This window comes from Durotheca rogersii (genome assembly GCF_024521655.1).
Source record: "Durotheca rogersii strain YMJ 92031201 chromosome Unknown GGS23scaffold_18, whole genome shotgun sequence".
Taxonomy (NCBI): domain Eukaryota; kingdom Fungi; phylum Ascomycota; class Sordariomycetes; order Xylariales; family Xylariaceae; genus Durotheca; species Durotheca rogersii.
The window spans coordinates 296,633-318,847 of record NW_026251249.1 but is presented as its reverse complement, the minus strand read 5'-3'; the positions used below and the strand labels follow the sequence as shown (position 1 = coordinate 318,847).

The 22,215-nt window shown below is 56.9% G+C and overlaps 4 protein-coding genes across 4 annotated transcripts; 2 read left to right on the top strand and 2 right to left on the bottom strand.

The window, feature by feature from the left end:
- The first annotated feature begins 3,924 nt into the window (after positions 1–3,924).
- Positions 3,925–10,759, top strand: GGS23DRAFT_576522 (uncharacterized protein). Its single transcript, XM_051516859.1, has 4 exons — positions 3,925–4,312; positions 4,369–4,894; positions 4,965–5,052; positions 5,114–10,759. The coding sequence occupies exons 1-4, from the start codon at positions 4,266–4,268 to the stop codon at positions 10,318–10,320; spliced, it is 5,868 nt and encodes a 1,955-aa protein (XP_051370083.1). The 5' UTR covers positions 3,925–4,265; the 3' UTR covers positions 10,321–10,759.
- On the bottom strand, positions 10,760–13,990 carry GGS23DRAFT_576520 (glycoside hydrolase family 31 protein). Its single transcript, XM_051516858.1, has 4 exons — positions 13,276–13,990; positions 12,396–13,211; positions 11,938–12,327; positions 10,760–11,855 (listed from the first exon to the last, which is right to left on the bottom strand). Exons 1-4 carry the CDS (start codon positions 13,438–13,440, stop codon positions 10,884–10,886), a joined length of 2,343 nt encoding a protein of 780 aa, XP_051370082.1. The 5' UTR covers positions 13,441–13,990; the 3' UTR covers positions 10,760–10,883.
- A 107-nt stretch (positions 13,991–14,097) lies between these two features.
- GGS23DRAFT_148314 (glycoside hydrolase family 3 protein) lies at positions 14,098–17,578 on the top strand. The gene is made up of 7 exons (XM_051511335.1): positions 14,098–15,220; positions 15,276–15,348; positions 15,404–15,625; positions 15,679–15,771; positions 15,835–16,176; positions 16,246–16,875; positions 16,963–17,578. Exons 1-7 carry the CDS (start codon positions 14,628–14,630, stop codon positions 17,341–17,343), a joined length of 2,334 nt encoding a protein of 777 aa, XP_051370081.1. The 5' UTR covers positions 14,098–14,627; the 3' UTR covers positions 17,344–17,578.
- GGS23DRAFT_611918 (Neutral/alkaline nonlysosomal ceramidase) lies at positions 17,467–20,823 on the bottom strand. Its single transcript, XM_051520447.1, has 5 exons — positions 19,829–20,823; positions 19,741–19,756; positions 19,340–19,685; positions 19,099–19,267; positions 17,467–19,008 (listed from the first exon to the last, which is right to left on the bottom strand). The coding sequence occupies exons 1-5, from the start codon at positions 20,462–20,464 to the stop codon at positions 17,869–17,871; spliced, it is 2,307 nt and encodes a 768-aa protein (XP_051370080.1). The 5' UTR covers positions 20,465–20,823; the 3' UTR covers positions 17,467–17,868.
- Between the last annotated feature and the right edge of the window lie 1,392 nt (positions 20,824–22,215).

Here is a 22,215-nt window from a genome sequence, read left to right as displayed (position 1 = left end):
CGGGGGCCGTTGGCTCGGGGGAGACAGAGAGGGAGGGTTTCGGGTTCGGGAAGGAGGCAGAAGGTAAGGTTTGGCCGCCAGAAGTCTGTGAGGATCACGTTTGTTGTGGTGCTTCTCCTGTTCTTTTTCGAGTTATCTGGCGAGATATTACACGAACTGACACCTTCCTCAAACCCCTCGGGAGGGCTTCCTCATCTTTTCTATTTGGGGAACGAATGGTAACCGGCGATCTATAGGGCGGGCGGCATCTATGAAGAGAGTCGTCAGTATTATAGTAATGGGGCAAGCTCGTTGTATCCTTATAGGTACCTTTTGGGATTCCTAAATATCGGGCTTCCTTTCAACGGAATTGCCATCACCATTACTAAGAAATCGTACAGCATATGGGAATTGGAACTGTAATTTCCATAAAATCGCCTTTCGAAATGGCATCTCGCTGCCTGACAGCGCTCCACACATGATAGCCGAGTTAGACAACAGAGGTAATAGGCTGCTATAATAAGATGGCTAGTGGTTAACGGTCGTTTCCGATGACTCGATATGGGATCAGTCTCCTGACTTCCGGTGCTCCTTATGTCTGTGCTTGAGGTAGGATATTCTGAACGCCTTATGTTGGGCCGTCGGGTTTGAGGAAGGTCAGGACAAGACGAGAGAGGGTAGGGAAGCAAATTTCTGCGGGCGGAGGTGAAATGTACTTAAGAGGACAGGTGGAAGATAGCCTTGTCGTAAGCTGTGCTCCTCTAGCTATGCGCATTGTAGCTTGTTCATTGGTAGCCTCCATCCTTCTTGCTGGCTGACCGAGCTTTACAGCGCCAGATAGGAGTAATGGCACTGCCCGATAGGCAGATTTTCTGGGATTTTTAACTTATTTTTCCATGTGAAGCCAAGGCATTCATGTCCTTCAGTGGCAGAGAAAGTATTAGATCCTACTACATACACGCATACATGTGTGTTAGCAGGAGAGAGAGGTCTCGTAAGACCTGGAATCTCACGCCTCTCCCGGGGGTTTCTGCGAGAGCCAGCCCCGTAGCCACAGTGAGCATCGGAGCAGCTGGTAGAAGCCCAATACCCGTGTCCCCCCCCCCCCCCCCCCCTAAACTTCATTGCTCGCCTTCCCTTGAGATTCCCCTCGGGACAACTTAGCATTCCTCCATCCCAGTGTTAGATCGGGACCCCGATAGCTGAAGCTACAGATAGACCCTCAGCCGAGGGCGAAGAGGATCAAAGCTATGGCAATGTGAGGTGTCGACGGCGAGACCTGGCATACGGGTGTGTTTTTCTCCCAGAGGACAATAGACTGGAATCATTCAATGAGTATATACATAGCGAGGCTCACCTCCGGTGTCTTACAGACTGACTCCACCAGCCATCCCGCTCCCCGTCCTTCCAGAGCTGGTTCCGGATGGAAATCGGCCGATTGCAGCCTAGCTAGTGTGGGTTTGCCTTCGGGTTTGTCGAGGAAAGCCAGCGAGTGACGGCTGTGACATGCCCTCGCGAGGCGTGTTGAAATTCCACATAGAGCACATGTACTGATGTGGACCGATCTCGGTAGGTCTTATTTTACATCATTGATGCCTTGGTTAAGGCCCAATTTTGCACTTTTGTATGAGAGGGCAGAGGGAGAGTGAGCCTAGCGTGGTATCGAGGAGGCTGCGCTCTCGGCAATGCCTAGTACGCGAGTGGGATTTACTGCCGACGTCGGTCTTATCCAGAGCCTGGCTGGCGTGAATCAAAATTACTTCACCGAACGCAGGCTAGAAGCCCTCCCACGGGCGTCGACCCCTTAGGAATTCCAACATCACTGCGAGCGAGCCGGGGACTCGACCTCTTCCGGCCATGCTCGTCATGTGCCCACATGGCTAGAGTCCTTTATCGCTCTGTTATCTGTTACTCCATTGTTAATTCCATTAAGTAGGAACAGGAAGTTGTTGTGCTGGACATCCCGGTGACGGAATTAGCGAGCCAGCGATTGGCCCTGGTTCGTAGGATTCACCGCATGCGGGTAATTCCCATTTCGGTTCACGGTCTCCCCTGGTGGGGGTGTGGTAAGGGGAGAGAGGGAGCGAGGAGAAGAGGTATTGATGGGTAAGGTCAAGCCATCGTTGCTAGACGTCGACGGCGCATAGACGGGGACAGGTTGTAGGGTTTTGAGGCTGATGCCAACTAGCTGGAACCTGCTTATTAAATACGGACTCCATACTACGTCCAGATGAGGACTTTATCTAGAGGCGAGTTGATGATGAATGGCCGGTCCCTCGTCGATGACCCGCATGGAGATTTGACCACGACGAGGAGGGTGAAAGGGGGTGGGTGCCTCAGCTCCTCTCTTGGTGGCTCTCTACTCAAATGTACCTTGCGTATTACTTAATCTTACTTTAGGTACCTGAGGCAAGTTACCGTGTTTATGTGGGTTACGGGGTTCTGCGCAATTTGCTCACTACCTATTACTCTGAGGCGATGAAGAGGACCGAACGGGGTCGATTGACTTCCTGATCTTCAAGAAAGGCGTCAATTAGAAATCTTTTTTCGACCGTCGAGTGTATGAAGTAGAATGGCATTTAGACAACATCTATGTTGGGTGGATGTCACGTGCCAGTTTAACCTACGTATGGTATTTGAGTAACCAATATGTACCTAGGTAGGTACATGGCTGCGCAAGCACTTTGCACAAGCATCCGCGGTACCTCCCATGTTACGCAAGCCGACACGCACACTGCATCCATCTCGTACATCCATCCATCCCGCCCATCCCAGCCATCCCATCCACCTTCGAATCCCTCCATCCCTCCTCCATCCCTCTTCCATCCCTCCACCTACAATGCAATCCTACCTAGATGTCATCTCCATCCTCTAGCGAGCGATTCCTTCGTCGCCTCCCCTACTGAGTAGGTATTTCCCCGCCAGGTACCTTCCTGTCCCAAGGCAATGCCGCCATCAACTCTCCGGCAATCAAGCATTATCACAATGCTCATAAGCCCTAATCCGGTGCTCGCGCCCCGAGATCTGCATCTACGCGTCCTTCTCCCAGTTGCAAGGTGGGAAATCCTCTATGCGCTTCGGCTCCGGGACGTCGGCTTCAAGGGGAGCCGGGTCTCGTGAGGGCCTGTGTACAATGTGCGAAGTGCCTCCTCGCCCCTTGCCTAGCAGCCCGCTCCCCTGGGCTCTGTGCGTTCTCCTCTCGAGATCGAGGGCTTGGCTCGCCGTATCCGGCATCTTTTCTTCCCCTTTTGCGTCGAGGCGTCTAATGAGAGCGCCCGATTGCAGTCAGTGCGCTTCGTCAGATCCGAAATGGCCAACTATGCGCTGGAATGACTACGGCCGACGAAACGGCCCGAGGTGGGACGCGTCCGTCCATGCCTCCTCCTCTAGTATGGGATGTAGGCAGGTATGTGTATACTATCTCCCCGTCCCTACGCACATACGTACACGCGGGATCGTACGCGTGATGGATTTCGAAGCGCGACAAACCATGACGATGCCGTGTCTCTCTTCTGCCCTCGCTCTCCACCATGATGTTGCGAGACACAAGAGGCTAAGACGTCGAGATCTCCGATCTCTGCATTATGCCTTCACATCCTTCCCCATGCATCCATGCGTATGGTGTTCGTCTACATGCGAGACATAGGTGTTAATTCGCCCTTCTACGCGGTATATCGTTGTGGCCGCCAAGTATTATCTGTCTCTAAATAAAGACGCCTGGAGAATTAAGAATCTTCCGCTGTCGAGCGTAACGGTTGAGGTTTCAAGTGGTTCCACCCCCGACCGGGGTCCATGATCCGCCATGGTCTTGGGTCCTTCTCGGCCCCAATGGCTCGCCTTCGTTGTCGTGGATATGTGGATCTGATCGGTGCATCTCGAACACTGCCCTGCTAGGTCTGTTTGAGGATCACAGACCAAATCCACTATTGCGGGAAGCCCAGGTCCACCGGGATGTGCTGAACCCTCGCTTGTGGCCGACTTCCCTGTATTGTAACCCGCTTCCCTACTTCGTGCTCTCGCTCCCGTTCTCGCGGCGCCCTCTCGTCTCTTCCCTTCCCTCCTTTTCGCGTCTTCAGGCCGACGACGACGACGACAACGACGACGAATACGACGACGACTATCGCGAGCGTTGTCCACCCACGGCGTCGTAGAACCGGTACTCTCCTTGTCACCATGACTGATTCGCTTCTTGCTTAATACTTTTCGAACCTCTTCTTTTTTGACAGTACCCATTGATTGGGTCGCGCCGCTCTTTTTTGGTCTACCTCGCTCACGCCGCCGCCGCCATGGCGACTCCCGGTTCAACCCAGGCCCTCCTGGGAGCCTTCTTTTTGTTAGTAGTCTCTTCGATGCTGGCGGGTGGAATCGTGTTGCTTACGCGGGATATAGTGGCATATTGTTTAACGCGGCATCAGCTGCCATGGTGTTGTATATTATCGGCCATGGTTCAGCTATCTTCCGGGACGGCCTGAGGCTGGTCCTCATACTGTTTCTGGCGTCATCCGCCGCTTGGGCGCTCGTCGAGTTCCTCGCGACTATCATCGAGCCAACCGCGGCATCGACATGTCAGGTCGCAGCCGTCTTTTCTTCTCTTTTCGATCAGCTAGCAAGATTTTCCGTCGAGCAGTACTTGGTATGGGCAGTACGGACAGAGAACAAATCTATCGCCGGATTGGTGCCGCAGGTACTAGTTCTGGGTCGGTTCGGTGTTGGTATGGCATTTGCGGGGGTGACCGGGAGCGATTTCAACCCAACATGTGTGCCCATATCCAATGTGCCACCCGTCTCTATTACCGTCATCGTCATAGATGCTCTCATTATCGGCCTGGTGGCCATCCAACTCTTCGTGACGGGTGTAGCGAACAAGAAGAAGAGTGTTACCTTGGTTATCCTCGGATTAGCCATATGGACCGGGGTTTGTGCCTTTTTTTCTTCTCCCTCGGGTTCTCAAATTTGGTATAACTGTTCGTACTGACTATTTGCAGATGAGCGTTGTTCTCTTGCTAGGCATGAAGACAACTGAACTGGTTTTAAAGACAACACTCCCCGCCGTTGGTCTCGCGATTTTAGTAGGTATGTAATTATCATTCACACATACACCCCCCTCCCCTCCACTACTAACTGTCATGCCAAGCACTGGTCACTGTGCTTTCGGGGACGCTCGTTGATCCTCGAGGCCCGCCTCCACGACGCCCGGATTCACCAACTTCCCGGGATATCGGTACGGGCAGAGACATCTCGTCTTCGGATTCCACCGACTACCCCCCTTCTCGCTACGAGGATGTCAAGGGTATGAATGTGAGGGCCATCCCTGCGTATACCTCCCGAGGCGATGGCGGGGTCGCGACGTCCGTGACTGGAGCTGGTGGGTTTCTGCAAAGGAATGCCTTAAAGGGAAATCCATGGGCGAAAGCGACCTCGGGAAAGCTCGTCATCTCGAACCCGGTTCTCATTGCGACAGAAGGTATGGAAAACGCCTTAGGAAGAATACCAACAGTCGACCTTGTCACCGCTGCGAGTAACGAAAAGGAACGCCGGACCAAACAGGCGCAGGGCGAATCGGTTCTCATCGCGCAACGGACGGCTCCGAAGCCTCCGGTTATTGATGGAGAGAGTAATATGAGGCGGAAAGAGGTGGCACCCTCGTCCTCGGCAGAGTTGGTGAGGACCGTTTCCAACAAGACCACTGGGACGCTCGGAGGGCTCTCTGTCGAAGTCCATGCGTCGTCCACTTCTTCAGAGCTATCCCCCGGGATCGACAAGATTCGAAGGAGATCGCCGGGTCAGCCTATGGTACCACCGATTCCCTCCGTGTTCCGGCCAGTTCGACCGGGCGAGCCGATCCGTATACCCATCCCAAGACCTCAAGAACCGCCCGAGCTACCGAAGTTTCCCGAGCCACCAATAACTCCTCTCCAGCGACGTGCGACAACGGGCCTTCCTTCGAATCCCCGTGCCCAAGGTATGAAGGCGATCGCGAAAGAAGCTCGCAGTCAGAGGCAAGAAACTGTAATGTTCGTCAATGATATCGTCTACGATGACCCGAGCGCCGTGAAAAATATCGTGCAAGGCGCTTCGAAAACACCGACAGGAGATCTGGATTCCGACGATTCCGTCGTTAACCGCCCGCGCCCGATTCCCAGAAAGGGCGATACTGATCGTCAAGTCTTTCCCGTCGAGCAATCCCCCACCGGCCACAGGCGATCGAAATCGGGCAGCTCACTTACCAGCGGAAAATCTATACTGAGAGCTGTGCCTGGAGACCCTATCCAGTTGCCGCCCTTGCCACCGGCTCCGACGAAGATTTCTGATGATGCGCCGCGGCCTCTTCCTAACGATACGAAGAGTATGACTTTTGATGAGAAGATGGACATCTTGTATATCACCCCCCTAAGCGCTCCCTTGGCGGCACCCGCCATGACCGAACAGCAGTCTGAGGTACCTGAGGTCCCTCCAATGCCAACGGAGTACGTGATGGATGTGCGACTACCTGCCACTGAGGATATTCACAGTCCTGAGACGGATGGTGGAAGTATATCCAAAACAACCGACAGGAGTTCCGTACGAACCGCGAGTATTCTTGGAATTGAGGCTGTCCCGCAACAACACATACAGAAAAATTCCGCCTCTCGCAATGCGACTAATAAGCTAGAGCAATCCTGGCTTACCGGCCCATCAGCTGAGAATGAAAGACAGCAGCGTCCATCTAGAGATAAGACGAATCGAGGGTCGTCTCCAGTCCTCCCCGTAGTTAGCCATTTCAGCATTTCCACCATGAAGAGCGACAGGAAAACTCGGGACGAAGACTTGAATACCGCCTGGGGCTCTGTGCACTCGCCAGTTGCCGCCGTGGATGTTCAGCTTGCCCGATTGAATGCTCGCTCAACATATATCGGAAAGAATTCCCAGGGAGACGAGAAGGAAGCAGTACAGAATATCCCCTCGACCGTGGTTGACGAGTCCGTGATAGCGAAGCCGGACACACCGAAGGAACATCCCGAAAGTAACCAGGAATCACTCTCTAACGATGAAGATACCAGCGCCCCTCCCGTACCCTCGGCCATCGAACAGGCCAAACTGGGCCATTTCCATCATCGAATTGGGGACGAGTGCCCTACATTCTCTACTAGGGCGGTTAACGGGCGGCTGAGAAAAGCACCTCCGCCGGCGCCTTTGATTCTGCGTGGGAACGGCGCGAGACGGGCAATCATTGTGCGACCAGCTGAACCTTCACCACTAGAGTCTCCCGAAGCTGCATATCAGATGATCCAAGCGCAATTACAACGATTTGAGCAGCCAAGCCGGGATTCGGTGGAGAGCTCGAGCCAACGCCTCGCGCTCCTGGATAACTTGGAACGAGAGATGGGTCAACTAGAAAACAAGTGGCAATCCTCGCAGAACCGCCTTGATCGTGATTCTATGTCGAGCATCCACACGTCTCCGAGGAAATCCAGACCAGGTTCACTGCTAAGCCGGTTAGCCCGAGAGCCATCGCAACACACAATAGCCGAACGTAGAGCATCGAGGAGAGCAACGCTCAGCAAAAGTGGTACCACGCTTCCCAAAGAAGAAGGCGTAAGTATGGCATCCCAGGCCTCAGGATCAAGTTCTGAGAGCCTCCACGCTAGCGCGTGGCAGGCTCGTCTTTCCGAGGCTCAGATGGAGTATGTGAAGAGCACACCTGATCTGACCGCGAAGCGCAACAATCTAAACTTCCTGTCGGTCTCCAAAGCCTCATTAGGAAGCCCAAGTCCCCCGGATACTAATGAATCTGAACTCGAGAACGAAGCAAATGACAGAGGCTCACACCCCTCGAGCCCCAAGATCGATGAGCCGGTGCTTCCGATTTGCAAGCTCTGGAAACCTCAGTCGCCTCTTCGAGGCACGGCTGATTCGGGTCTCTGGGTATCAACGGCCAAGAAACAGCCTGTGAGTGGTGATGTGGAGGCATTGCCGAGCTTGTTCGCGCGCCCGGCGATCCGAAAGACTTTGGCATCGTTGGAAATTCAGAGCTCCAGATTATGGCAAAAGCCGGCTGAGGCGAACAATTCTGGTTCTACAAATGGACTGTGGAAGAAGTTCGTCCCGCCAACAGAAGTTCGGACCCGTCCAGTCACCATCCGACCACCTCGCAAGAACAAACGCTTAACTCAATTACCCGATATTCTGGAAAATCCCGAGCCTCTGCCCAATAAGCGGGGAACACTCGGTCTCTTCCAGTTCCCTTGGGGCGAGAAGAGCGAGCATGCCATTATCCATCCTCCGACCACCAGCATGTACATGGCCATGCCGGGGACCATGACTACTGGAGGCATAACTTTCCCACCTTCTCTAGAGGCCAATTCCAAGGATGCGGGGGCCGACGAATTCACAACATCCTTCTTCGACGATTACGAAGCGGAAGAAGAGGACGATAACCTTGCTTACTTGGACAGCGAAGACGAAGGTGATGATTTTGACGAGAATACCCTCTGGGAGATTGCGAGCCTACTCAAGGCTGACGGCTCTTCCCCGAACAACAACCTGTTCCCCTTTCCACCGAAAACACCGGAGTCGGCTAACGCTTTCGGTTCTTCTGACTATATCGCGGAGGTGCTAGCTGAGCAATATGACGACGACGACAATGACGATGATAATTTGGTGAAAGAGGAGCCGATTCCAGTCGACCGCGTTTCTCTCCTGCCGAAGCAGGTTGATTCCACTCCGTCTTTGCTCTGGGCTCAACGCCAGGCATCAAAGACTCGGTCTCTTGGCCTCCCCCAACCAGATTCCGCTATTTGGAAGGGCTATGCCCTGGAGTCTTTCATCGTGGTACGGTCGCATTCTCGCCCCGAAGAGATCGGCTTGATTCAGAGCGACGGGTTATGGGCGCCGAAGACTCAAGGCGCCAACGTAACAGCAGCCGCTAAGCTACTGTGGAACGCAAGTACGTCACTCCAGAAGGATATCACTCTGGCATCGGTCGGGGCATCGTTATGGGAGAAACCTGCTCTCGTATGTGCTCCTAGTACCCGGGGTGGGCTGTTCGACCTCAGCACACCACGAATCGACTACCGGAGAACGACAAATGAACCGGCCGCTATCTCGATGACGAGAAGCCCCCGCATAACTAGGGAACCGTTGCCGACGCTTGCGACGAATAGTCTCTGGACGGACGAGACAACGAAGAACGCACTCTCCATATCTGTTCACCTCGCCGAGGTTTCAGCACCAATTCTGTCGACATTATTATGGGAGCCCACCCCAGTCGCGTCAAGCTCAGACTACGAAGGTCTTTTCGACGCCACTACTATCCGAACCGATTATCGCAGGACATCTAAACTTCCAGCGGCAATCGTCATAGCTAGGAAACCCCGAAAACTGAATGAATATCTCGCGAGTTTGACAAGTACGCGACTATGGGAATTGCAGCTCGTTTCAACTCATAGCTCTCCCTCTGAGGTAGCTACTTTATGGAGCCAGCCTGCTGTGCCTGTGTCTATCACACCTAAGTTGTTCCAGCTCGATCCCGAACGTAAGGTCTACCGAACGACATCAGCAGAGCCAGCAGCCATCCAAATCGACCGAAAACCTCGACTAATCAGCGAGCCTCTCCCGAGTCTTGAGTCGACTGAGCTTTGGATGGGTGGCCAGACCACCCCAACCCAGATAACTTGGATCACTGTATCTTCTATGCAACCCCGGTACCCCTCCGTTGCTCCTGTAGCTATCGAGAGCAACCCCAGGACCATGGACGTCCTCAGAGCCTCTTACCCTCGGGATTGGGACGCAGCCCTCCAAGTTGCCATCAAGGAAAGTCACGTGACGCCTGCTATCACCCGCAAACCAGCGTCGCCTCGAGACTGGCATGTCGCACTTCATGAGGCCGTTTCTGCCTCCTATCCCCAGATCAGATTCTCGCGGGGTCAGGCTCCACCGGCACAATGGGAAGCTATGCTCAAGGAGGCTCTTAGTAGAAGCCAGTATCCTCAGCCTGAGGCCGGCTCTGATATCGCCGTCCAGGGTCCCGTGTACTTTACGTCTCCAGCACCAAAGCCTCTACTATGGGCCGGGTTAGCAGCTCAGACGAGTACAATGTCCCGTAAGGGTCTCTGGACTCCCTCTACTAGCTCTAGCTCTGCCTCGAGGAGTCGGACATCATCGCCTCCCGCTGCCGTCACTGAATTGCCACGCCCCCGGCGGAAGAGCAGCGAAAATTCCGAATCCGTCGAGGTCCGTGCCGATTTCAGCAACCAGAACATGTGGAAGCGCACCAGCAGTGAGGAGTTGCATCCCCAGGACCGAGACTGGCTAGACGACTCGATGAAGAAACGTTTCTCGCGCATAGAGCTTCGATATTAAGATTCGAAAATATCGAGATTTCCGAGTTCAAGGTTTGAGTAAACTAGCGAACGGTGGTGGTGTTACGGAGGAAGCGTTTTACATATTTACCTAGAGCATATAACCTCATCATACCCACATATGGATATATATACCCCTTTTCTTTTCGAGGCTACATATGTATGTATATACCTGCTGACCTTGTCTACATGTATAACAACAAAACATCTAATGGCTTGTATCTGTCAACCTGTCCACTGTGTATCTAAGAGCTCCGGCTGGAGCATGATACTTCTCTCGTTCTCCTTGGCTTTATCTTCCCATTCATCACATATACCTATATGTATTACGTTCTTTTATGTTTTTACATGTACGTACTGTATGTAACGGGCATGCAACGCAGCGTTTGACGCTTGACGGGCCAGGATGGTATAGCATACATACTAAATTTGATAAAGGTTTCTTGTTTTATAGTGGTAATCTTTGGGATCTTGATGTTTGTTTCCCCCTTACTCTCTCCCGGCCATCGGGATAGAAACAAGTCTTAGCACTCTGAGCTACCTAACTTCTCTCAAGCACTTGGCTCATGAAAGCCACTTGATGGTCTTGGAATACGACTCATCATCAATCTGGCGGCCACTACCACTTATTGTCCACGACCCTTTGAGGATCTCTTTGCCCTCTAGCTCGTCACCGGCCCCGAGTCTCAACGCACCCAATGCCTTCCCCTCAGCATCAAGGAGCCCGACGCTCGCGCCTTCTCGGGCTTGGTACAGGCAGACCTCGACATCGGCGGTGTAGTCGTAGACAGCGCCGCGGATGCCCGGCTTGCCGAGGACAAGGAGAGTGTTCTCGCGTACGTAAAGGGGCAGGCTGCCGAAACCGTGGCGCTCACGGAACCACCCAGGGCCAGTACGGGTGCTGTTGGTGAAGAAACAGGACCAAGTACCGCGCGGAAGGTAGAACTCGACCTCACCGGACTCGTCGAAGATAGGGGCGGCAAGCAGGGAGTCGCCGACGAAGAACTGGCGGTCGAGGAACCAGGCGGTCGGGTCTTCGGGGAACTCGAGGCAGGTGGCGCGCAGGGAGAGGGGGAGACCACGGGCGGCGGCACTGGCACCCTGGGCGAGCAGGTAAGGCATGAGGCGGGTCTTGAGGGCGGTCCAGCGGGCGAGGGTGCGGGAGCAGCCCTGGTCAGAGCGGTCGTCGCCGTCGATGATCCAGGGGACGCGGTAGGAGGAGGAGCCGTGGAGGCGGCTGTGGGAGCAGAGGAGGCCGAGGGCGACCCAGCGCTTGTAGATCCAGGGTGTGGGGAGGCCCTCGAAGCCGCCGATATCACAGGACCAGAAGGCGTAGCCGCAGAGGCCGAGGCCGAGGCCACCGCGGACCGACTCGGCCATGGCCTCGGGCGTCGACTCGGAGTCGCCACCCCAGACGAGCGGGAAGCGCTGCGTGCCGGCGCAGGCAGACCGCGCGAAAAGCACGGCCGCGGTTTCGCCGTACCGCTGCTGCAGCGCCTCGTACACGACTTTGTTGTAGAGGAAGGCGTAGTAATTCTATACAAGTAGAGAGGGAGAGAGGGTGGTATTAGAGGACGTGGCTTTCGTTTGTGAAGCAGAAGAAAGGACGATTACTTACGTGCATCTTGTGCGGGTCAACCGTCTTGTCGAACCACTCGACGTCCAACGTCGGGATTCTCTCGCCGAAGTCGGTCTTGAGACAATCGACGCCCTTGTCGAAGAGCCCGTTGAGGCACTCGGTGTACCACTTGACGGCGGCGGGGTTCGTGAAGTCGACGAGCCCCATGCCGGCCTGCCACATGTCCCACTGCCAGACGTCGCCGTTCTTGCGCTTGACGAGGTAGCCCTTGGCGGCGGCCTCGTCGAACACGGCGCCGTGCTGCGCGATGTAAGGGTTGATCCACACGCAGATCTTGTTGACGAGACCGGAGGACTTGAGGCGCGCGATCTGCCCCTTGGGGTCGGGGAACTTCTCCGAGTCGAAGACGAAGTCGGTCCATCGGAAACCCTAGGAGGGCGTTAGGAGTCGCAGGCGAAGGCGAAGGCGAAGGCGAAGAGATGCCCGCAGATACTCACCTTCATCCAGAAGCAGTCGTAGTGGAAGACGTCCACCTGCGTGTCGCGCTCCTTCATGCCCTCGAGGAAGGAGCTGACGGTCTCCTCGTCGTAGTTGGTCGTGAAACTCGTGGTGAGCCAGAGGCCGTAGCTCCAGCTGGGCACGGTGTTAGGGCGGCCGGTGAGGACGGAGTAGCGGTAGAGGACCTCCTTGGGCGTCGGGCCGTAGATGATGTACCACTTGAGGCGCTGGCCCTCGACGCTGGTCTGGACGCGGCAGCAGCGCTCGCTGCCGACCTCGTACTCGACGCGGGCGGAGGTGTCGGCGAAGACGCCGTAGCCGCGCGAGCTGAGCCAGAAGGAGACGTTCTTGTAGGCCTGCTCGCTCGACGTGCCGCCGTCGGCGTTCCACAGCGACACCGACTGCCCGACCTTGTTGAAGGCGCCGAAGCGCTCGCCCAGCCCGTGCACGGACTCGCCGACGCCCAGGTTCGTCTGCGTGAAGACGTAGTGCCGGAACCGGCGCAGGTCGCCCGTCTCCATCTGGTTCGTCGGCGCCGGGTCGTACGCGAGGCCGACGCTGTGCGGCGCCAGCGACGTCAGCACCCTCGACCCGTCCGTGCTGTGGAACCGGACGCCAAAGGCGTGCTCGCCCGCGTCGACGGTGGCCGAGAGCGAGCCGGAGCTCACGGTCGTGCCCTTGTCGCTCCTCGCGACCTTGGGCTCGTACTTCGGCTGCCGGCCCGGGAACAGCTCGAAGTGAGGGCCCTTGTTTGCGGCGCCGCGCCAGTGCGTCGTCTCGACGGATATGATGCCATCGCAGGGCGCCTCTATGTCCTGGTGCGGTTCGTTAACCATCCCGACGGCGACGACCTTGTCAAGCTCTACTACGGCTGCTTACAATAGTTAGGGTAGAGATGTTGAGGGTGTCCCCGCGGCTCGAGATCTTCCTCGTGGGGCACAGCAAGCTCAGACCCTTCTCCGTCTGCGCGATCTCGTGAACCTCCTCGGCGTACTCGACGCGCAACCCCTCCTTCACTTGCCACATGCCATCACGGAACTTCATCTCGGTCGGCTTCCGTGCTTTTGCTCTTGGCTAGGCCTAAATAACACAAGAGAGTATATTATGTCCGTGTAGGTACCTAGGTATATTGCAAGAGCGTGTGTGCTTCTCGGGGCTTTACCTATGAGAGGAGTTTGCCGCACACGAAGTCTTCTATCACCAACATGAATGCGGAGTCTGAGCTCCAAGGGCTACTTATTGGCGGTGCTCAACGCCTGTTGGACTCCAACTGGAGCCGTATATCGGACGCAGATTCTGGCATCACAGCGTCGGGCGCGGGCTAGCTTAACGGATTCTACTGGCCTCGAGTCGTGAGGAGAGCCGGAGACCGGCCCCCGCTCGCGAAGGGAGGAGACAGCTGAAGCGCTCGAAACACACCGGATTGCGGTCGATCTCATCTACGCCCGTAGGTGGATAGCGCTCCAACCGGCGTTCTCCAAAGGGAAATACCTTGGGCAATTTTTACGAGAAGGAATACAAGCTAGCGGTGGTGCGGAGGCAGGAGAGCACATGGTCGGTTCAATTACGAACGAAGACGATAAGCTACTGGGGGAAGCGTACGGAGACGGGTTAGAACGAGCACAGCGTGGAGGCCATCCCGGCCGCTCCATCTCGGTGCAATCTTCCCCCACCAATAGAAAGGAGATGTTTTCCATCCAACCGTGTAAGTGGTAATACCCAAGATTACTTGGTTACCCCAGTTCTGCCCTCATTCTACGCAATCGTAGGTGATCGTCGAATATCCCGTCCGAGGACGAGAGAGACATAATGGATGCTTTCTCGAATAGAGAGAGCGCATGTGTGTGTGTGTGTGAATGTTGAAAATCAAAAACGATCTAATAGAGACTAATACCCGGTAACTAGGTGTGAACGAAAGCGAAGGAAAGAATGGGGAAAAAGAGTTGCTAGCCTATATGAGTCTATACACTCCATTCTGAATTCTATGCGCCGAAGCAGCAGCGGAGTTCTAGAGGGTCTTAGCATACGGAGATCGTTCTCCCGCCAGTCAAGCTGGATCCTCGATTTACCTCCAATACGACTATACCTACTTACCGGCCAGGGGTATACTTACATTTCCGTAACGGAGCCGACGCCAGTCATATAAGCCGCGATGTTGGGCTTGTCACGAAATCCGACGACCTGAGGGCCATAGCTTGTCGGACGTCCTTGACAACTGACTAATAGTCAAGATGCGGCCCTCTATTTCGCTTTGTCTGTTACTCTCAGAGACTATAGCATTTGCTAGGGGTCTGAGCAGCGATGGAGAGCCGGTCTACAAAGACGCGAGCGCTTCGGTCGAGGATCGGGTCACGGACCTGTTGTCGCGCATGACCATCGAGGACAAGACGGCCCAGTTGGTCCAAGGGGACTTGAGGAATTGGATCGACATCGAGGACGGTACTCTCAACCAAACTGGCCTCGAATGGAGCATGAGAAACCGGGGAGGCTCGTTCTACGTTGGCGTCTCTGTGCCTTGGAAAATGCTGAGCGACGGGATCAAGACCGGCCAAGACTATCTGATGCAGAACACGACCCTCGGCATACCCGCCTGGGTCCAGTCTGAAGGCATACACGGCTTCTTGATCCCGAACGCCACGATATTCAACTCGCCCATCGCTCACGCTTGCTCCTTCAACCCACCCCTAGTCGAGAAGATGGCGAGGGTTATTGCCCAAGAAGCTCGTGCTCTAGGCGTCAACAACATCTTCGGACCCCTAGCCGATTTGGCGCGCGAGCTGCGGTTCGGTCGGGTCGAGGAGACCTTCGGCGAGGACGGCTACCTGTGAGAATAATCTGTTCTATTTTTCTGGTTACGCGGTACTGACGGCGTGCTTTAGAACCGGCGAGCTCGCATATGCGTATGTGAAAGGTCTACAGTCGGAAAATGTGACGGCCATGGTTAAACATTTCGTAAGAGGATCCCATCTCAGTTGGCAGTCGGTATGAAATAACTAACCCAGCCAAGGCTGCTTTCGGGACACCGGAGCAAGGAATCAACACCGCACCCGTCCACGGAGGCGAGCGAGAGCTACGCACTACGTATCTTCCCCCATTCAAGCGTGCCATAATCGATGCTGGCGCCTTGTCGATCATGGGGGCTTACCACAGCTACGATGGCGTCCCGTCTGTCGCTGACAGGCATATGCTTACCGAGATATTAAGGGAGGAATGGGGCTACAAGTACTTTGTGAGCCGAAAGTGGCTACCAACGTTCTCTAGTGCTTTTTCTAACACGAGCAGGTAATGAGTGACGCTGGAGCTACAGATCGTCTCTGTAAGGATTTCAAGATGTGCGAGACGAACCCGATAGATTCCGAAGCCATCGTTAACTACGTAAGCCCACTTCTGTTGCTTGGTAACCCGACAAGATCTAGTGACCAACCCCCCCGTGTCTAGGCACTCCCCGCCGGTAACGATGTCGAGATGGGCGGAGGATCGTACAACTTTGAGAAGATCCCCGAGATGGTCGAGTCGGGGAAGTTATCTATCGATGTGGTAGACGAGGCTGTCTCTAGACAGCTGCGCGCGAAATTCGCGGCCGGACTCTTTGAGAACCCCTTTCCCGGTGTCTCCGAGGAGGAACAGTCTAACCACATCAACACCCCCGAGGCCATCCAGCTCGCGAGGCAGCTGGACGCAGAGTCCATCGTCCTCCTGGAGAACCACAATGACGTGCTCCCGCTGAGTAAAGATGCGAATATTGCCGTCATCGGGCCGATGGCTCACGGCTACATGAACGCAAGTCTACCGTGCTTTAATCCTGTTCGCGATATACAGCGGGCTATATACGCTAACTCGCACCTACAGTACGGCGACTACGTCGCCCACCGATCACAATACAGAGGTGTCACACCCCTCGACGGCATCGGGGCGGCGAGCACGGGCAAGATAACGTACGCCAAGGGCTGCGAGCGCTGGTCCAACGACCAGTCCGGCTTCGCGGAGGCCGTCGCGGCGGCAGAGAGCGCCGACGTTGCGGTTGTGGTCGTGGGCACCTGGTCGCGCGACCAGGACGAGCTGTGGGCCGGGCTCAACGCGACGACGGGCGAGCACGTCGACGTGCACAGCCTGAACCTCGTGGGCGCGATGCCGCACCTCGTGCGCGCCATCATCGCCACCGGAAAGCCGACTGTCGTGGTCCTCAGCTCCGGCAAGCCCGTGACGGAGCCGTGGATCTCCGCGTCGGCCGCCGCGCTCGTCCAGCAGTTCTACCCCTCGGAGCAGGGCGGCCATGCCCTCGCCGACGTACTCTTCGGCGACGCCAACCCGGCCGGCCGCCTGTCCGTCTCGTTCCCCTACGACGTCGGCACCACCCCCATCTACTACGACTACCTCAACTCGGCGCGCGCGTACCCCGACCCCGGGGCTGTCGGCGAGGACGGGTCGCTCAAGTTCGGGCACAACTACGTGCTCCAGAGCCCGCTTCCGCTCTACGAGGTATTTCCCTTCTTCCCTACCACGTACCCTGTCCTCTCAGCAGCCACTACGTTCGCGCGCGGCTAACCTAACCCCCGTCTCCCGCAGTTCGGCTACGGCAAGTCCTACAGCACCTTCACATACTCCAACGTGCGGCTCTCGCGCGCCACGGCCGCCGCCAGCGACGTCGTGACGGTGTCGGTGGACGTGACCAACGGCTCGCCGCGCGACGGCGCCGAGGTCGTGCAGGTGTACGTCGAGGACGCCGTCGCCAGCGTCGCGGTGCCCAACCGCCAGCTCCGGGGCTTCGCGAAGCCGTTCGTCCGCGCCGGCGAGACCGCCGCGGTGAGCGTCGACCTCGCCGTCGCCGACCTCGGCCTCTGGGACATCCGCATGCGCTACGTCGTCGAGCCCGGCGACTTCGTCGTGCACGTCGGTGCCTCGAGCAGGGATATCCGGGGCAATGCTACGTTGACTGTCGTCGCTTAGCGTTGAACGTGTGTTTATCAAGGAAATATGTGTACTATGAAAGTAAATGCTATTAGGTGCTCCCGTCCTTGACGTTTTATCCCTCCTATCTTCCCTATTGTGCTCTTACACCTCAACGCGCGCCCAACCCAGTGTTCTCACGATGATCCTCTCCCAAGGCTTCGTAGATAACGCACAAACCCCTGAAGCCGCGTCTGGCCACCAAGTAGAAGACAGCACTGTAGCATAGGTACTCATCAAGAGGATATGTATTCGACCACCCCTAGATATATACACCAAGTAACTGCGCGTACCTCACCGCGCTCAAGTCCCGAGTTGTGGCCAGCAGTAATTGACCATTTCCTCGTCACCGTAATCGTAGGTGTTACTCTTATGCTCCCTCTCTCCTCCTTTCTACTTACCCCTTGATATTATTCCCCTCTAAAAAACGGCATCCCATGAAGAACTCGCTTACACCCCATCATCTTAATCAACTAGAAACCCGAAACAAACACGACCAGTGTCTGTCTGCCCTTCCTCCTCCCCTTACGCGAGGGTGAACTCGTTGCTCGCGCCCTCGAAGGCCGTGATCTGGCCGCCGAACAGGGCCTTGCTGTCGCCGTAGTAGCGGAGGCGGTAGGTGCCGGGCTCGATGCCGCGCGCGGCCTCGTCCTCGGAGCCCGTCTCCCAGGCGACCGTGACGTCGCTGTAGCCGAGCAGGCCGTTGGTCCGGTTCCAGGTGTACACGAGCGACCAGTCCGAGTCGTCGCGCACGCGCGCCCACGCGCCGTCGGCGCCCTTGCGCTCCACCGCCGCGAACGTGCCCTCGAGCCGCAGGTTGTTGCGCGGGTTCGCGCCGACGAAGGTCGCGCCCACCGTCGCGCCCCGCGCGTACGCCGCCGCCGGCTGCGCCGTGCACTCGCCGAAGCGCCGCCCCAGCGGCGCGTTGTCCTGCACCACCCCCGTGATCAGGCTGAGGCTGCCCGCGCGGTTGTCCGGCGGCGGCGGGCCCGGCGCCGGCGCCGCGCCCTGCGCCGCGTCCGGCGCCAGGTACGCCGCCGCGTCCACCGTCAGCCGGATGTAGGCCGGCAGCTGCCACGGCCCGAAGAGCGTGCTCGCGCCCTCGTACCGCTGCACGCCGAACTCCTCCGGCGTCGTCACGTAGTGCGAGTACGTGTTGGCGGGCCCGCCGAGCACGACCTTGGGCGGCGCGGCCGGGCCCGTGAACGGCGCGACGGCGTCGGCGACGGCGGCGCGCCACCGCCGCCCCGCCATCGTCGTCGCCTCGCTCGGGCTGACGATGATGACGAGCTGCCCCGCCCGCAGCACCTGCATGTCGACGATGTTGGGCGACCACGCGTACGGCGCCGACATCTCGCCGACGTCGAGCAGGACCGGCTTGGGGCCCTGGCACGCCTCCTGCTCGGCCGATGGCGCGCGCAGCAGGCTCTTGACCACCTCCCAGATGGGGCTCGCGCTCGGCTCGCCCGAGTCGCCCTGGGTGAAGTCGAAGGCGCCGGGGCCGTCCGACGTGCCCGCCGCGAAGGAGTAGCCCAGCGCGGCTGGGCACGTCTGCACCTCCGTCCCGTTGTCGAGCTGGAACTTCCAGAAGGCCATGTCGTGGTAGAAGTGGAAGGATTTGACCGTGGGGCCGACGACCGGCGTGCCGGAGGCGCCGAACGAGTCCTGGACAGAGAGAGAGACAGAGGTCAGCAGACGGCCTAATGGGGTAACCCGACCCGGGAAACATGTGGTAATAAAGGAGGCATTTCTTACATAGACTGATCGGGCGCCGGCGTACTGACGCCTGCCGATCTCGTAGCAGCTCGAGATTCCTAGATCGAGCTTTTCGAACAAGGGCCCTCGGCCGTGACACGACTGCGACTTTCCGTCGCCGCAGGTGCTATTTTCGAAGCTGCACATGTCGCCCGACCCGTCGTCGCACCTGATAGCGAATCCAACGTCAGCAATCCCCTGGTGGCAGAATCTTGGGGCTGTCAGACGGCCGGGGGCTCACCATGCACCCAGCGTGTTGGGCGTCGTGTCGCCGACGTTGGCCTGGGAAAAGCCGGCGACGAAGCCGTCGGCGGCCGAGTCCTCGCTCTCCATCGCCTTCTCGAACATGACCTCCGCCACGCCCTTGTTGTCACCGGCCACGTGCGTGCTGTTCTGGTATATCGATGTCCCGTGCACGGGATACCACGTCAGGACGCCGATATTCTTGCCGTCGGAGGCGCGCTGGAACTTGAGCACGGTCATCTCTTTGTCGACGCTGTCGGCGTATCGCGCTCTCTCTTCGGCCGGGTTGGCTAGGTAGGCGGATACGCTGCGGCCCAGGTTGCCGTCCGGGATATCGACCGTTCCTATCGACCATCGTATTAGAACATTCGCATGCGATTTCGGGCTTTCAGGCTGTACCGAAGTCAAGATACCCCTAGTGAACGCATATTAGTTAGCTATAACTCTCGCCCGCGGTTAGGACTCGCCAACGGATTTTCTGGCTCACCTCAGTTAGGGATTCGTGGGCTCTCTTAATCGATAGAACCGCGCCGTCGACGATGGCCTGGTAACTCTGCTTGTCGAACCCGAGACTAGTGATCTGCGGGAGAAGGTAGTTGAACCACGCCCCAGGCCCCGCGTGCGAGTGCGTGCCGGTGACCGCGACATTGCTCTGTCCGTACACGGCGTATTCGCTGCCGAGCGCGGCCAGGCCGTCCAAGATGCCATAGCGCACGGCAGTGTCGCCGCCCTGCGTGTCGAGAACGAGGTACACGAAGCGGTCCTCTGGCTTGCTGGCGTCGCCGACGATGAAGGCGCGCGAGTAGATGCGCTGTCGCAGGCCGGTGCCGGTCTGGGCGAGGTCCGCGTAGCCGGCGAAGTTGATTTCCACGACGGGGCCCGTAATGTCGGCCTTGCCAACGCCGATGAGGTACTTGTCGCCTTTCCCTTCGGCCCTTGTCTGCGACCCGAACGGAGTGTCCACGCGCCCGCTGCGCCGCAGAAATTCGAAGCTGTGCCGCGGCGCCGGTGCCCCGAACTTGGCCGCGAAGATCGCTCCTATGACGAAAAACGAAAATATCGAGAGGAAGGTTAGTATGGGCCTCCCTGCCGCTCGGTATCTAGTAAGATGGGTCCGGGCCATGGCAGCGGTATTCAGACGGCTGACCAACTCTGGATGGAACTCGGCGGTCAGAATGTCGTCCGGGGCGCTACGAGGGAGAACCAAACCTGAAGCTCCCTTCCCACCTTGCAGCTTCCTGACCCCGGGCCCTTTATCTATTAGAGCCTCGACTCAGAAGAACCAGCGGCACGAGACTGGATTTGCTACATGTGGACATGCATAGTCTGGCCTCCAAATCCTGTCTCTCCCCTTCCCCCCTGGTCGAGGGTGCAACGGCGACGGTGATCGGGCCCTACGCCTCTGAAAGGAAAGGAGGAGAGGGAAAAACAAGCTAAGACTGTAGACCGCCTGCAGGCATCATGGACAAGCTCTCCCTGATGTGGATATATCTTGCATCTGCTCCCGGATACGGCAGATGTGCCGGGGCTGACAGGCACCAGACGTACACGAGTGGGCGCCACGATGTCGCCGTGCATGCGCGCAACGAACTGTGGCCTCTTATGAAATTGCGAGCTGAGCTCGGGACTGGGATTCCGCATCACATGCTCTCCTTGAGTTCGACAGGGAGGGCAGGCCACGCGATTGGATCGAAGCCATTACGGCGGCGCCGCCATCGCCTATCCTGCCTCGGCAGGTGTGTGGTACTCACTGGCACGCCCCCAAGGGTGGTGGAGATATAGGAAGGCTCTGGGTGCCAAGGTACACGAAGAGGGCCGATAAGAGGACAGGGCGAGCGAGCGAGCGAGCGAGAGGAGGAGGAGAGAGGAGAGAAGCCGCCAGTGAAATGCGGGGGCAGACGTGGCCGGGAGAAAATGATAGAGGAGAGGAGGAGCCGGTGATGTATCCGCGGATATCTCCAGGTCATTTGTCGGCGTCATTCGGCCCATCCCAGATTCGAATTTATGTCTCTCTATCCCATTTCCGCAACCCTAGCCAATAGGGACCCGTCCTACAGATAACAACAAAAGACTTCAATACGATTAATAACTGTCTGCAGGTTCCCGGTTTGGCGTCTCTCTGTGCGTGTCCCTCCTGTGTGTGTTCCTCTGGGCGCGTCCCTGTGGGTGTGGCCCTGTGGGTGTGGGTGACCTGGTGGACATGGACATGGCATGTAGGTAGTACTCTAAAGAAAACAACTATTTATCCCATATTTCCGATGGGGTTATACAGGACAACACGTAACGTGCAAGTGTGTATACATAAGTGCGCATGCGTATGCGTACGGCTGCCATGCAGGCATGTGGTGAATACGTATGCGGGAGCCGACACAGCGCAGGGCATCACGATCTTGGCTTCGTCCATGGTTGGGATCGACACCTGGGCACAGCCATCATACACCGTCACCGCCAGCCACCTCCCCTCCAATATACGGCGGGTGCCCATCGTGACAGCTTCTCTAGAGGCCATATGTGTATGTAGGTATCCAAGTAAGCAGGTATATACAAGGTATAGGTATACAAGTGTGTAGGCTTTGATAATAGAAGGATCCTTCCCCTCAATGACCTGGGGTGCTATCCCCTGTATCTCGGGATTGAAGCAATCCGGGGGTGGGCCAATGACGATAAAAAGGCGAAGAGGTGTGCACCATCGGAGGATCCATCATAGGAACCATCTTCAACCTATGGATAGGCTGGGACTGAATAGGGAAGTTCAAGAAGGGCATCCCTCGAGGCTTCGAGACACTAAATATCCCATCCGCGTCTCCGTTAGAAGGAGAGCAGAAAATTCTGCTGGGATATGTCGAAGAAGCATGCCCAAGAAGATATTACCGA